This window comes from Pristiophorus japonicus, chromosome 7 (assembly GCF_044704955.1).
Source record: "Pristiophorus japonicus isolate sPriJap1 chromosome 7, sPriJap1.hap1, whole genome shotgun sequence".
Taxonomy (NCBI): domain Eukaryota; kingdom Metazoa; phylum Chordata; class Chondrichthyes; family Pristiophoridae; genus Pristiophorus; species Pristiophorus japonicus.
Window position 1 is genome coordinate 56314771 of NC_091983.1, and position 16209 is coordinate 56330979.

The following is a 16209-nucleotide window of genomic DNA, read 5'->3' on the forward strand; positions in this document are numbered from 1 at the left end:
CACTCCCCCCTTCTCCTTACCCACTCCCCCCCTTCTCCTTACCCACTCCCCCCCTTCTCCTTACCCACTCCCCCCCTTCTCCTTACCCACTCCCCCCCTTCTCCTTACCCACTCCCCCCCTTCTCCTTACCCACTCCCCCCCTTCTCCTTACCCACTCCCCCCCTTCTCCTTACCCACTCCCCCCCTTCTCCTTACCCACTCCCCCCCTTCTCCTTACCCACTCCCCCCCTTCTCCTTATCCACTCCCCCCCTTCTCCTTACCCACTCCCCCCCTTCTCCTTACCCACTCCCCCCCCTTCTCCTTACCCACTCCCCCCCTTCTCCTTACCCACTCCCCCCCTTCTCCTTACCCACTCCCCCCCTTCTCCTTACCCACTCCCCCCCTTCTCCTTACCCACTCCCCCCCTTCTCCTTACCCACTCCCCCCCTTCTCCTTACCCACTCCCCCCCTTCTCCTTACCCACTCCCCCCCTTCTCCTTACCCACTCCCCCCCTTCTCCTTACCCACTCCCCCCCTTCTCCTTACCCACTCCCCCCCTTCTCCTTACCCACTCCCCCCCTTCTCCTTACCCACTCCCCCCCTTCTCCTTACCCACTCCCCCCCTTCTCCTTACCCACTCCCCCCCTTCTCCTTACCCACTCCCCCCCTTCTCCTTACCCACTCCCCCCCCTTCTCCTTACCCACTCCCCCCCCTTCTCCTTACCCACTCCCCCCCCTTCTCCTTACCCACTCCCCCCCTTCTCCTTACCCACTCCCCCCCTTCTCCTTACCCACTCCCCCCCTTCTCCTTACCCACTCCCCCCCTTCTCCTTACCCACTCCCCCCCCCTTCTCCTTACCCACTCCCCCCCTTCTCCTTACCCACTCCCCCCCTTCTCCTTTCCCTCCCCAATCTCGCTGTCAGAAACACAGACAGAGAATGAGAGAGACACACACAGACAGACAGAGAGATAGAGACACTGGGAGGGGAGGGGGGTGTGGGGGCATCCCAGCCCGCTGTTGGAGGGCTCCCGGTGCTGCAGTCGGTAAGTAGAAAATGTTTTGTTTTATTTGATTTAAAAAAAAATATATTTCTTATTAATTATTTTTGATTGATTTATTGGTTGATTTATTGATGTTTTTATCAGTTATTATTGATGATGGCTCTTTATTTGTAAAACTGAAGTGTTTAATGTTTGTAAACTTCCCTTTTAAACCCCCCCACCCCCCCCATTTCCCTACGCCTGATTTGTAACCCATTCTAAGTTAGTTTGGAGTAAGTTTTCACTGCCGAAACTTTGAAAACAGGCGTAAGTGGCCGGACACGCCCCTTTTTGGAAAAAATAAATTCTGTTCCAAAGTGAAACTGTTCTAACTGACTAGAACTGGAGCAAACTAAATGCCGAGAATTTGAATTTCTAAGATACTCCGTTCTACACCAGTTGCTCAAAAAAATCAGGAGCAACTGAGGCCGAAACTTGGGCCCATTATCCTTTTACTATTATTATATGCCTATAGAAGACCTTTGGATTACCTTTTATGTTGGCTGCCATTCTATTCTCATACCCACTCATTTTCTTTTACATTTCTCGTCTGACCTTATATATAGCCTGATTCTCAAATATACTTGCAACCTGACAACTTGTCAAATGTTGAACGAGTCTTTACAACCATGTTGTGAACTGTACTCTATTGCCCCGTCTGTGAATTATAAAACCTATAGAATTAATACATTTTAGAAGATTTATGTATATTTGCAAGAAGCTTTTCTTTCTCTGATGTTGCTTTTTTCAGTATGGAACAACTCCATTGATATGGGCTGCCAGAAAGGGTCATCTTGAGTGTGTGAAGCATTTGTTGGAAATGGGTGCTGATGTCGATCAAGAAGGAGCTGTAAGTATTCTGAACAATTTTATTCCTACGTGTAATATGTTTAAAATTAGTTTTGAAATGTGCAGAGGATTAAACAAAAAAATATTTTTGTAAGTTTACATTTATGTTGAAATGTAATGACGCGCACTTGAATTTTGCATAGGAATAAAATAATCTTCAGTATGCAAGTACATTTTGATATAGCCCCTGCACACGAGTTGAAATGGGTGCTAAATAATTTTTCCAAATTTAAAAAAAATAGTTAATGTAGCATTGCTGTAATGATTTGATATTCACAACTTAGCTTGCCTTGATGATATGAGTGCCGCAGGTCTTCCTATATGATGCTCCGATGTAGTCATTTTAAATTAACTTTAGCAAGTGATAAAATGCAAACATTGCAATATTCAAAATTGCAGACTGAGCGAAGTAACACAATAAGTAACATTGTTGAATTTTTGCTGCTTTGCTTTCAAATGACTGTATCTGGTGTACAGACTGTTCTTTGAGTCGTAAAGTTAGTGGTATGGTGGTATTGAAAATTGGTCAATACGGATCAAGGTAACTTGATCTGCTGTTAGCTTATTATCTTCTGGTGCCTGTGGTTATGAATCATCTACCCAAGTAAAGTGGTCTTTTTTCAGATGTTTGTGGCACATGCACTTCCCTTCTTCAGTTTTCTTTCCTTTGTCACCTGACCCCTACCTCCTTTCCTTTCTCTCCTAGGTTTATCACAGAGGCTACCTGTCTCAACCCTCTTGCATTGATTTAATGTAGTAGAGATACACCTAACCTGGGTTTGATTAGCAAATTCATTCTATAGCATGTAGTATAAGGATATGTAAATAATATTTAACAGTAAATATAGTTCTTCATGCAGGCTATTTCTAGGAGAGTTAGGTGTAGCTGCTGTAGCACCACCTAAACATTGGTCCAAATAGTCTGCAGAATACTGATAGCAAAGCTTTACACGCCCTGTCTGCTACCTGTAGAACTCTTTCGTAGACAGTGTTGTCTCCGAGAACTCTGTCCCTTGTTCAGATTTGAAGTTAACAATTCCTGCTGAATTAAGTTTGTTGCAACATGCATCAAATTATGGGACTGTGACTTGCCTGTTTGCTACTCTGGTATACTTTTTCCCATATATTTCTTGCTTCCTACATTACAACAGTGACTGCACTCCAAAAGTACTTAATTGGCTATAAAGCGCTTTGAGACATCCGGTGGTTGTGAAAGGCGCGATATAAATCAAAGTCTTTCCTTCCTTCCTTCCTTTCTTCCTTCCTCCCCTTCCCACCCTCTCTCCCACCCACCACAGGACTGTGTTTTGTGAGATTTTATCCTAGAACATGGAAGAATTAGGAACAGGAGTAGGCCATCTAGCCCCTCGAGTCTGCTCCGCCATTCAACAAGATCATGGCTGATCTGGCCGTGGACTCAGCTCCACTTACCTGCCCGCTCCCCATAACCCTTAATTTCCTTATTGGTTAAAAATCTATCTATCTATCTGTGATTTGAATACATTCAATGAGCTAGCCTCAACTGCTTCCTTGGGCAGAGAATTCCACAGATTCACAACCCTCTGGGAGAAGAAATTCCTTCTCAACTCGGTTTTAAATTGGCTCCCCCGTATTTTGAGGCTGTGCCCCCTAGTTCTAATCTCCCTGACAACCTCTCTGCCTCTATCTTGTCTGTCCCTTTCATTATTTTAAATGTTTCTATAAGATCACCCCTCACCCTTCTGAACTCCAGGGAGTAAAGACCCAGTCTACTCAATCTATCATCATAAGGTAACCCCCTCATCTCCGGAATCAGCCTGGTGAATCGTCTCTGTACCCGCTTCAAAGCTAGTATATCCTTCCTTAAGTAAGGTGACCAAAACGGCACGCAGTACTCCAGGTGCGGCCTTACCAATACCTTATACAGTTGCAGCAGAACCTCCCTGCTTTTGTACTCCATCCCTCTCGCAATGAAGGCCAACATTCCATTCGCTTTCCTGATTACCTGCTGCACCTGCAAATTAACTTTTTGGGATTCATGCACAAGGGTGCCATCAGCCGTCCAGGCAGCGGGCGGTCGAGGGGGTCGTTCAACCTGACTGCCTGCCTCTCTTCCGCTCTTACATCCGGTCCAGGGTGTCCTTGGAGATGGAGCACGCGGTGTCCACCGGTACGCTCGCGGCCTTCCGCGAGAGGTGGGCACCGGAGGGACTGGAGTGCATCATCACGCCCGGCAACCAAATTTTAATTTGATTTTACGTTTTAAAGTTTAATTTGTTTTAATTGCCGGTGCTTTTAGTGTGTCCCCCCCCCCCCTTTTATAGGGGGCACTGGAGGGAAAAAAATTTGATTTTAGTGCCCAAAAAAAAAAAACCAAAAAAAGAAAAACACAAAAAAAAACACAAAAAAGAAAAAAAAAGGGCCTTGTAAATGTCTGGTGTGTCATCCAGGTCGGGTGGCACGGATTAATGTTTTATGTTTTTCAGATAAACTCCAAAAAGAGTTTCATGCACAAGGATCCCCAGGTCCCTCTGCACCGCAGCATGTTGTAATTTCTCCCCATTCAAATAATATTCCCTTTTACTGTTTATTTTTTCTCCAAAGTGGATGACCTCACATTTTCCGACATTGTATTCCATCTGCCAAACCTTAGCCCATTCGCTTAACCTATCTAAATCTCTTTGCAGCCTCTCTGTGTCCTCTACACAGCCTGCTTTTCCACTAATCTTTGTGTCATCTGCAAATTTTGTTGCACTACACTCTGTCCCCTCTTCCAGGTCATCTATGTATATTGTAAACAGTTGCGGTCCCAGCACCGATCCCTGTGGCACACCACTAACCACCGATTTCTAACCTGAAAAGGACCCATTTATTCCGACTCTCTGCTTTCTGTTCACAAGCCAATTCTCTCTTCATGCTAATACATTTCCTCTGACTCTGTGTACCTTTATCTTCTGCAGTAACCTTTTGTGTGGCACCTTATCGAATGCCTTTTGGAAATCTAAATACACCACATCCATCGGTACACCTCTATCCACCATGCTCGTTATATCCTTTGGGCTGTCTCTGTTTGGACTTTAAAGTACCACCAATATACAAGAAAAAAAACAAATAAATAAAGCAATACATCACTTAATGGAATGATGCTGATTGCCTGAAATATGACTACAGCAATACTAAATTTACCTATGAACATTAATCAATTGTCAAGCTACCAGAAAAAGCACAAATGCACTGTTAGAAACACAGGAAAGAAGGGATTAGAGTCTAATAGCATAAATCACTTCTTGTCTTTCTCGATTAGTGTTTATGGAAAAGGTTCCACTGTACATCACTTTCAATTACAAATTAGTCCATTTAAAAATGTGATTTATGTCAAAGCTTTTGAGCTGTATCCATCATAATCTTCAGCTATAATTGTGACTTAAAGTAAGCATACAAAATAAATTGATTGAATTTGAGGCAGTGGTGACAACCGGTTATTACAATGTCAAAGGGATCACTGAAACATAGCTAACAAGAACAATGGAAGTGAACGAGCACAATAACCCTGATTTCGAGGTCGGCGGTGTAGCTAATGAGCAAACTGCCGACATCTGAACGAAATACGCATTTACCTTGTGCGAACCCCCTTCGGGAAGTTGCTTTCAGATACTGCAGAGTTGTGCACAGTGTAGAGGTCCACAGATTCCAGGGGTGCACAGTTGTGTGTATGCGAACCTGGGATGACGTGAGGCGGTGCTCCTTTCACTTCCTGACTCTTGGCCAAATCAGGAAATCGAGGAGATTGCTAAAACAGGAGTGTAATATGTGTCAATAGAAGACAGAAGTCTTCTACTGGCAAATATTTACAATCTACGTAGCATTTAATAGTCACTCTTAATTGGAAATGTTGGTTGAAGGGATTTAAAAAGGTAGATATATTTTAGTTGTACCAGATATATGTTTGATCAAACATCTTTCATAACTCTGTAAATAATACAGGTGCAACATCCCGAATCCGAAAACTGGACATTTCGGCAGGCGACAAGGTCCGAAATCCTGCAAAACCCGAAATCCGGCATGGATTCGAGCCGGGGTGATGTCCAAAATCCGGCACAGATTCGGACCCGAGGATTTTGGACATTTTACCTGTACTGCATTTGTTAGATATATGGTTCTTAACTACTCAGTATTAGGTTAGATGCTCCATTATTTGAATTATGCCCATAAAATAACAAACCCCAGTACAAAATGTTTTTATAAATTCATAGTTTAAAAAAAAATTGTAATATGTTGAGAAATAATCTGCACATAAAAGAAACTTTGCCTGTAAACCAATAAATTGAATCTATAGAGTGCCAATTTCTGGTGTTTACTGTGCTTAATTTCTGGGTCCAAAAACTAATCGGAAAAGATTTTGACATGTGAAAAGAGCTTTGTGATTGGCCAGTAAATTTTTAATCAGAAAATACTGGAAACACTCAATTTTCTCATCCCCCTCTCCTTGCCAGATGTAAAAGTTTTCAGGGCAATTAATGCACAGCAGGTAGGCAATTAGCCCAACCTTTCGCCAGCACGTTGATTTGAATGGGTTGGTGCAACAAAGCCGATGCGCAGTCGGAGCTTGACAGCTTGCAAGTTCGGGATGTAGCGCATGCGGAAATTCCGAACTTGCGGTCATTTAACAACAACAACAACTTGTATGTATATAACTCCTTTAACGTAGTAAAACGTCCCAAGGAGGTTTATAAGAAAAAAACAAATACATTTGACACGGAGCCACATAAGAAGAAATTACGGCAGATGACGACACGGGCTGCAGAATTTTGGATGACCTCAAGTTTACGTAGGGTAGAATGTGGGAGGCTAACCCGGAGTGTGTTGGGCTAGTCAAGTCTAGAGGTAACCAAGGCATGGATGAGGGTTTTAGCAGCAAATGTGCTGAGGCAGGGGCGGAGACGGGCAATGTTACGGAGGTGAAAATAAGCGTTTTAATTATGCTGCGGATATGTGGCTGGAAGCTCATTTCAGGGTCAAATATGACACCAAGGTTGCGAACAATCTGGTTCAACCTCAGACAGATGCTAGGGAGAGGGATGGAGTCGGTGGCTAGGGAATGCAATTTGTGGCGAGGACCAAAGACAATGGCTTCGGTCTTCCCAATATTTAATTGGAGGAAATTTCTGCTCATCCAGTACTGGATGTCGGACAAGCAGTCTGACAATTTAGAGACCATGGAGGGGTTGAGAGAAGTAGTGAGGTAGAGCTGGGTGTCAGCATGCGTGTTGAAACTGGCGCCGTGTTTTCAGATGATGTCGCCAAGGGGTAGCATGTAGATGAGAAATTGGAGGTGGCCAGGGATAGATGCTTGGGGGACACCAGAGGTAACGATGTGGTAGCAGGAAGTGACTCCATTGCAGGTGATTCTCTGGCTATGATTAGATCGATAAGAATGGAACCAGACATGGATTTATGAAAGAGAAATCATGCTTGACAAATCTTCTAGAATTTTTTTGAGGATGTAACTGGTAGAGTGGGCAAGGGAAAACCAGTGGATGTGGTGTATTTGGGCTTTCAAAAGGCTTTTGACAAGGACCCACACAAGAGATTGGTGTGTAAAATTAAAGCACATGGTATTGGGGGTAATGTACTGACGCGGATAGAGAACTGGTTGGCAGAGTCGGGATAAACAGGTCCTTTTCAGAATGGCAGGCAGTGACTAGTGGGGTGCCGCAGGACTCAGTGCTGGGAACCCAGCTATTTACAGTGTACATTAATGATTTTAGATGAAGGAATTGAGTATAATATCTCCAAGTTTGCAGATGACACTAAACTGGGGGCGGTGTGAGCTGTGAGGAGGACGCTAAGAGGCTGCAGGGTGACTTGGGACAGGTTAGGTGAGTGGGCAAACGCATGGCAGATGCAGTATAATGTGGATAAATGTGAGGTTATCCACTTTGGTGGCAAAACCACGAAGGCAGAATATTATCTGAATGGCGGAAGATTAGGAGAAGGGGAGGTGCAACAAGACCTGGGTGTCATGGTACATCAGTCATTGAAAGTTGGCATGCAGGTACAGCAGGCGGTGAAGAAGGCAAATGCTATGTTGGCCTTCATAGCTAGGGGTTTTGAGTAGAGGAGCAGGAAGGTCTTACTGCAGTTGTACAGGGCCTTAGTAAGGCCTCACCTGGAATATTGTGTTCAGTTTTGTCTCCTAATCTGAGGAAGGACATTCTTGCTATTGAGGGAGTGCAGCAACGATTCACCAGACTGATTCCTGGGATGGCAGGACTAAGCTATGAGGAGAGACTGGATCAACTGGGCCTGTATTCACTAGAGTTTAGAAGGATGAGAGGGGATCTCATAGAAACATATAAAATTCTGACGGGACTGGACAGGTTAGATGCAGGAAGAATGTTCCCGATGTTGGGGAAGTCTAGAACCAGGGGACATAGTCTCAGGATAAGGGGGGGGTTAAGCCATTTAGGATTGAGATGAGGAGAAACTTCTTCACTGAGAGAGTTGTTAACCTGTGGAATTCCCTACTGCAGAGAGTTATTGATGCCAGTTCATTGGATTTGTTCAAGAGAGAGTTAGATATGGTCCTTACAGCTAAAGGGATCAAGGGGTATAGAGAGAAAGCAGGAAAGGGGTACTGAGGTGAACGATCAGCCATGATCTTATTGAATGGAGGTGCAGGCTCAAAGGGCCGAATTGCCTACTCCTGCATCTATTTTCTATGTTTCTAAGTGCCATCCCACCTAGCTGAACAGTGGTGGAGAAGCATTGGAGGAGGATGGAATGGTCAACCGTGTCAAAGACGGTTTGTTGGTGTGGGGCCAATATAACACCCTGAGGATATTTCAAAGTGCTTTACAACCAATGAATTTTGACATGCGAACATTGATATGTAGGCAAATGTGGCAGCCAATTTTGCATGAAACAAGGTCCCACAAATAGCAGATAAGATGAATGACTGGTTAATCTGTTTTTGGTGGTCTTGGTTGAGGCAGAGATGTTGGTTAACATGCTGAGAGAACTCCTCGCTCTTCAAATAATGCCATGAGATCTTTTATATAGAACTGAGCAGGCAGCTGGGGCCTGGTTTTAACATCTCCTCAGAGAGAGGGCACCTCTTGTAATATAGCACTGCCTCAGTACTGCACTGAACTGTTGATCTAGATTATGTGCTCAAATCCTGAAGTGGGGCTTGAGTTCACAGTCTTCTGACTCTGAAGTGAGAGTCCTATCAACTGAGCCAAGTTGACAAGAAGCTGAGAGCATTGAGTAAGAACAGAAGATGCAAGAATGGTGTAAGGGATGATTGCATGTAAGGTATATCTATCTGGGAGATAAGGTAGTTGAAACCTCACAGATTTAGCCATTGTAAAAATTCAATTCACTGGCTTTGTGTTCCATGAAATAAAGGCCAGGGATTTGTTTTAGATCTACAGGCTCAAGGAAAACACCGTTGCTATATTTTTGGGTCTGTTTATTCTAGCTACATTGAATTACTTACCTTAGATTATTCTCCTAAATTAGTTCTCAGCTTCTCTCATCCTTAAGAGTGACCTTGATGCAAAGTACCCAGGAAGAGAACACCAAATTTTTCTTGTGATTTGTGTTAAATGTTGGATCTAGCAGATTCCACCTCTTTTTTTTTAGCAGTTTATTTTTAAATGTTAAACTTAATTTGTTTCCCTCATTTTTGTGGTCTTTCAGCCTTCTGATTCCCCATTAAAATTAAAAGATAAATCAGATTCCTGTCTGCTTCTCCTGGCCGCCTTTTCACTCACTTCAGGGCCTTAGCCTGTTGTTTCTCCATTTTTATATTATTATTTTTACCTTTTTAATATATTTATATTGCCTGTCAGCAAATAAATAATACCCACATCCCATCCACTACTTCCTGCCGAGCTGACTTTGGGTTGCCCCATGCATTTTCCCACATGCATGCCTGCAGCCCTGCTGACTGCAGTCTAGTTGGCTGATATTTCTGCCATATTGATGGTCAATGTTTCGGACTTTTTTTCATCCTGCTTTTTCTCCCAGATAGACCTGACTCCCAGCCCATTCCTTGCACCTCTTCTCACCCTGTGCAGCCTCCCTATTGCATCCCTTAACTCCGTTGGGTTCAAGACTGAGGAGTTAGAACATAAGAATTAGGAGTCGGTCATATGGCCCTTCGAGCCTGCTCCGCCATTCAATAAGATCATGGCTGATCTTTGATCTCAACTCCACTTTCCTGCCCAATCCACATATTCTTCGATTTCCAAAAATCCAAAAATGTATCTATTTCAGTCTTGAATATGCTCAGTGCTTCAGCATCCAAAGCTCTTTGGGGTAGAGAACTCCAAAGATTCACAACCCTCTTGAGTGAAATAAATCCTCATCTCAGTCTTAAAAGGCCGTTCCCTTTTCCTGAGACTACGCCCCCTAGTTCTAGACACTCTAGCCAGGAGAAACAACTTCTCAGCATCTACCCTGTCAGTGCCCCTCAGAATCTTGTATGTTTCCATGAGATCATCTCTCATTCCTCTAAACTAGAGAGTATAGACTCAATCTCTCCTCATAGGACATTCCAGGAATCAATCTAGTGAACCTTTGTTGCACTGCGTCTACGACTAGTATTTCCTTCCTCAGATAAAGAGACCATAATTGTGCACAGTACTCCAGGTGTAGTAAGATGTCCTTACTCTTGTACTCCATCCCCTTGGCATAAAGGCCAGCATACCATTTGCCACCTTATTTGCTAACTGTACTAACACGCTTAACTCTCTGTTTCCTGTACGAGGACACCCAAATCTCTCTGAACACCAACAATTGATAGTTTCTCACCATTTAAAAAATGTTCAGCTTTTCTATTCTTCCTATCAAAGTGAATACCCTCACATTTCCCCACATTATACTCCAACTGCCACCTTATTGCCCACTCACTCAACCTGTCTGTATCCATTTGCACGCTGTTTATGTCCTCACTGCTATTTGCCCAACTCATGCCCTTCAAACTCTTAGCCTGGTGAAAGCAGGCGCACAGCCTACTTTTACCAGCGTAAGAGTTTTAAAACATATAAAAATTAAATTTAAAAACACATTTTTATGTTTAAAAATCCTGTCCATTTCGGTAAGCTTATTTTAAACCTTATTAAAACACACACAAAAAAAGTCAATTTTTTTTCTCAAACATTTAATTAACTTTAATTTCAATTAATTTTAAACATGTCAGGTGTTTTATTTATTATGTTGTGTTTGGGTGTTTTAAAGGTTTTTCTCATTAATCGTAATGGGAACTCGGAGAAACGGAGTTCCCATTATTATCAATGAGAATACTGCAACATGATTGGTTGTCCAGGCCCATGTGACTCCAGCTTGGACTTGCGTACCTCGAAGACAAGTCCCCATGCGATGCGCAACAAATGAAGGCCTCCGACCGGGCTCTCCACGTTCCTCCAGGACCACCAGGTAGATTTGAGGATTTTTTTCGGGTAGGAGGCGTTTGTACGAAGAAAGCCTCCGACCGGAATTTTAGCCCCACTGTCATCGTCTACCCTATAGTAAAGATCTCGGGTCACCTCTTGGTCTTCTCTTTTCTAGAGAAACGAACCCCACCCAGCCTGTTCAATCGGTATAATCTCTCAGTTCTGGTAAATCTTTTTTGTACCTTCTCCAGTGCCAATGTCTTTTTTATAATATGGAGACCAGAACTATTCACAGTACTCCAAGTATGGTCTAACCAAGGTTCAATACAAGTTAAACCTAACTTCTCTGCTTTTCAATTTTATCCCCCTAAAAATTAACCCCAGTGCTTTGTTTGCATTTTTAATGGCCTTCTTAACCTGTGGCGCTACTTTTAGTGATTTGTGTATCTGTACCCTCTGATGTCTTGTTCCTCTACCCCATTTAGACACTTATTTTCCAAGGAGTATGTGACCTCATTTTTCTTACCAAAATGTACTATCTCACACTTTGGTCCTCACTCCTTATGTCCAATGTCACAGGAGATAGACTAATACGTAGATATACTAACTATCTCCTTGAAAGGAAAGATGCCAGTGTGGCATCTATGTTAGAAAAAAAATATTGTATTAAGCTTTGTTTGAAAACCCCCCACTAATTTTTACATCTCTCTGTAGAACTCTATGACAGCTTTAATAGTGGCAGTTAAAGGTGGCTATACTGAAGGAGTGAAGGAATTGCTAAATCGCAACCCAAATGTCAATCTGACTGATAAAGATGGGAATACAGCTTTGATGATTGCTGCCAAGGAAGGTCACATCGAGATTGTTCAGGATCTGTTGGACGCTGGCACTTATGTCAACATCCCTGACAGGGTTAGTATTTTCTTTATAGTAGTTTGTGTTCAGTAAATTTGGATTCATGTTTTCACAAATTAAAACTTGTAATCCTAAACCTTGGAAAAAGTGTGGATCTTGCTACTTTATTTCCCAGACGTTTGTAACTAGCATTTTATTAAATATATGCTTCTGGTTATATAAATTCCCTTCATGGTTTTGACGGTAATTTAGAACCTTAAGTTCTTCATATTATTGTTATTGAAACTTTCTACTAAGGGGTACTGTAGTAATCTTGTAATTTTGGAATGTCTTTATTCCTTGTCCATCTTTTTCTCCCTGTGTCCCACTATCCCTTCCCAAGCAGACTGGCTGGCCATCTGTTCCTGCTTTTGCATAGCCTGCTGCAAGAAAATCTAACCACATTTGATGGGGGTGACTGGCTCATTGATTTTTTTAACCCCCTCTTTGCGGGGAAACACCTCATCACAATGGTATATTTGAGATTAGGAGCTAACCTTGTGATTGGCAGGAAATTTTGTTGCGTATTTGTGTACTTAAAAAAAAAAAAGCAACAACTAAATGAATGGCTTGGACAGTGTGCACGCAGCAAAGTTTTGCCAAAAGTAGGTTTAAACTTTGTGAAATCTGACTTTAGTTTGTGCATTTTACACGATTCTGATGCTAGGTTCAATCATATATATTTTTTAATTATCCATCATGTATGTGCATTTTCTTTTCAGAGTGGCGACACTGTCCTAATTGGTGCTGTTAAAGGTGGTCATGTGGAGATTGTGAGGGCTCTCCTGCAAAAATATGCTGACATAGATATAAAGGGAACGGTAAGTCTAAACATAGATTATAACAAGACAAGGAAAAGTGTTGCTACAGCGACAATTAGCTTCAATAGTGAACATTGGAGGAGACATGAATTTATAATAGAACTATCCACAAGATCGGAGATTAAATGCAAACTGAGATGATTAAATACTTTCTGGGACATAATGGTCCTCTATTACCTGGATAGGAGGGGAATGTTCTCTGGAAGGTAACGAGTTAGAGCTGAACAGTGGAATGTGAGCATGGAGCAAGTATTCTGGAATTCCAGTCGACCATCTTTTGAGACTAGAACATATTTATGCAGAGCTTTCTCTCAAAGGTTAAATGATGAATTTAGTGTGCTAATCGACTTCGTCTTGGCTTGTACATGAAGACTGGCTACTTTTGAGAAGGTTCTGTTTCAGGAACCATGCCCATCATAAACTGATGCTTTGGGCTAAAATATTAAAAATTAAGAGTAGAATGATGTTACAGTGCAATTGATGCTGATGGGGAAAATGAATAGGCATTTTACACTTCACAGCATCAGTTGGTGTGAAAAATTATTTTGAAAGGAAGAAAGGACCTGTATTTATATAACCTTTCACGAGCTCAGGATGTCCTACAGTGATTCGCAGCCAATAAGTACTTTTGAAGTGTAGTCACTATTATAATGTAGGAAAATACAGCAGCCAGTTTGTACAGTGAGGTCCCACAAACTACAATTAGAGAAATGACCAGATAATCTTTGTGTTGTAGTTTGAGGGATAAATGTTCTCCAGGACTAGGAGAATGCTCCTGCTGTTCTTTGAAAAGGTATTATGGTATCTTTTATGTCCACCTAAGAAGACAGATGGGATCTTGGTTTAACGTCCCATCCAAAATAAGACCCTTGTGCAGTGCGCCAGTTCCTTAGTACTGCACTGCAGTGTCAGCCAAGGTTATGTACGCCAGTCTCTGGAGTGATGCTTGAAACCACAACCATGTTATTCAGATGCAAGAGTAATACCGCAGAGCCAAGCTGATGTTTAAAGTTGAATATTGGCTTGCTTAGTCCCAAGAAGAAGGAAGCCTTTTCTACCTTTTGATGAAGTGAAATTAGATTTTAATTTATTTAATGCTGTAATTTCTTTTTAAATTGTTTTTAGGATAATAAAACTGCTCTATATTGGGCAGTGGAGAAAGGAAATGCAACAGTAGTAAGAGATATTCTTCAGTGCAATCCCGACACAGAAATCTGTATTAAGGTATGACTGGGTACTTACTGAAATCGATACTGTACAAAATTATACGAATGTTTTATTTTGGATTCTTATCACTTTATTCTTTCTCTTCTTGTCTCTCCCCTGCTCCCCCCCCCATCAGGAGGCAAGGTCCAATTTGCAGACATCTTGATTTAGATCTAATTAACTTTGGGGAGGAGACTTTTTACATAATCAATCAGTTTTCCCCTCTCCCTTAACTTCATGACCCAAATGATGCGAGCAACTTTGACCTCTGGAGGATCCTTGCATGTGCTTTCCATTGTGAGACCCTTCTTAATGGATCTGCTTGGGTGTATCACTTTTTGTATCGGTCGGTGTTGCAGTTCATCCGAATATGGGCCAGATTTTGCTGAAAAAAATAACGGTATCTGAACGATGCAAGCCGTTATTAATGTGAAACTTGGCCAACAATTTGCAGCAAGGAAGAGAGACCCCATGAATTGCCAATCACCACAAGTTGCTGACTGATTTGCACTGCTCAGCCATTAGCTTCACAAAAACAACATCTCATCCTTAAACTCCCCGTGATTTTCATGAAGTTACTGCATTTGCACATTAATTGCCCAATAAATTAGCCACAAAGTGAAGTCTAGTAATTAATAGCATAAGTACTCTGTCCATGATGTGATAATTGTTAATGACTGCCAGTCAACCTCTCTTGCCCAGAAAGTAAACAATTATAGGTGTGGAGTCTCATTCCTTCAATTTGTAAATTGTTTTGAGTTTTAAAAATGTAAAATTAAAAATTAATTTTTCTTGCATTTCCTTTTTTTTTCCTCAGTCTAATCATTCTTTGCCTCTATTTCTCTCGTACCTGATTTGATGTTGAATTCATCCACTCTAATTCACCCTCCTTCTTGGTCCTTCCTCTGTTTATTTCTCAATTGTTAAAACTCATTGGTTTGCCCTGTTGTTCACTGAGGTCCGAGATGTCCTGATTCCCTCGCTGCGTCTTTATCAGCTCTCACTTCCAGCAACTTTGTGGGCAAAAATTTTTTAAATCTAAATGTGCATGAGTAGGCCCAACTAACTGGGCACGCTGCAAGATCTCACACGTTATATTCGGAATTTAACTTACCGCAAACATATAGGGTGAAATTCTCTTTCTGCTGGTAAAATTCTCCTTTTCTGCTCTATTTACAAACTTACTCACTTAGATCAATTGAAGTTTTGATCTAGTTCCTAGTGAGAGTGATCCCGTTGCACAAAATTAGCCGCAGTTCCATGACTGAGACACCACAATAATAACTAGTAGGGAAATGGAATAATTAATCAGTACTGTGGGAATGTTCTACTAAAGTTGTGGGGCGTGTAAAGGAAGCTTTACCTTGCACTTGGCCTGTACTGTACCTAGCCTGGGAGCACTTGCTATTGACTCTGGTGCATTAACTGGAAACATTTTCTGTATTTCTGGGTACTGATGTTTCTGCTGACACACAATTCATTACAATTTTGTTTGAAATTTTCAAAGAATTGCCATGAAATCTTAAGTATGCGTTATTTCAAGTAATACTGAAAAACAGAACAACATTTTTGAAGCATTTCCAGTTTTAGTACTATATTACTTGTTGAGGTATAACTTTTTGCAAATGAAATGTTCATTAACTGATTAAATACAAATTAAGTTAGTTGATTATATTTCTTCCCACTTTTTTTTTGCTGCAATTGGTGATTTTTGGGGTGGTTACAGTGAAATAATTTGTAGCAGTCTTTGAGAATTGCTACAACTCCACAAAAGGCAAATATATGATGATGGTGTCATTGGGGAAGGCAGTGTTAAGTAGGTTATAGAATACTTTAGGTCACTGATTTTAAAATGTATAAAATCTTTTTTGCATTTTCAGGATGGTGAGACGCCTCTCATTAAAGCAACTAAAATGAGAAATATTGAGATTGTTGAACTTTTACTGGATAAAGGTGCTAAAGTCTCTGCAATAGATAAGGTAACAACTGTTTTTGCATGTAATTTGATAGGCAACATTGGTGCTGCAGTCAGTATC

At 41.7% G+C, this 16209-nt stretch overlaps 1 protein-coding gene across 6 annotated transcripts in view; it reads left to right on the forward strand.

The window, feature by feature from the left end:
* Positions 1-16209, forward strand: part of LOC139267124 (kinase D-interacting substrate of 220 kDa-like) — a 225306-nt gene that overhangs the window by 64708 nt on the left and 144389 nt on the right. For all 6 annotated transcript variants that reach the window (XM_070884962.1, XM_070884957.1, XM_070884960.1 and 3 more), the window contains 5 exons: positions 1775-1873; positions 11967-12164; positions 12869-12967; positions 14093-14191; positions 16054-16152. In XM_070884962.1, coding sequence (XP_070741063.1) covers positions 1775-1873; positions 11967-12164; positions 12869-12967; positions 14093-14191; positions 16054-16152 — 594 coding nt within the window. The remainder of the gene's footprint in view (positions 1-1774; positions 1874-11966; positions 12165-12868; positions 12968-14092; positions 14192-16053; positions 16153-16209) is intronic.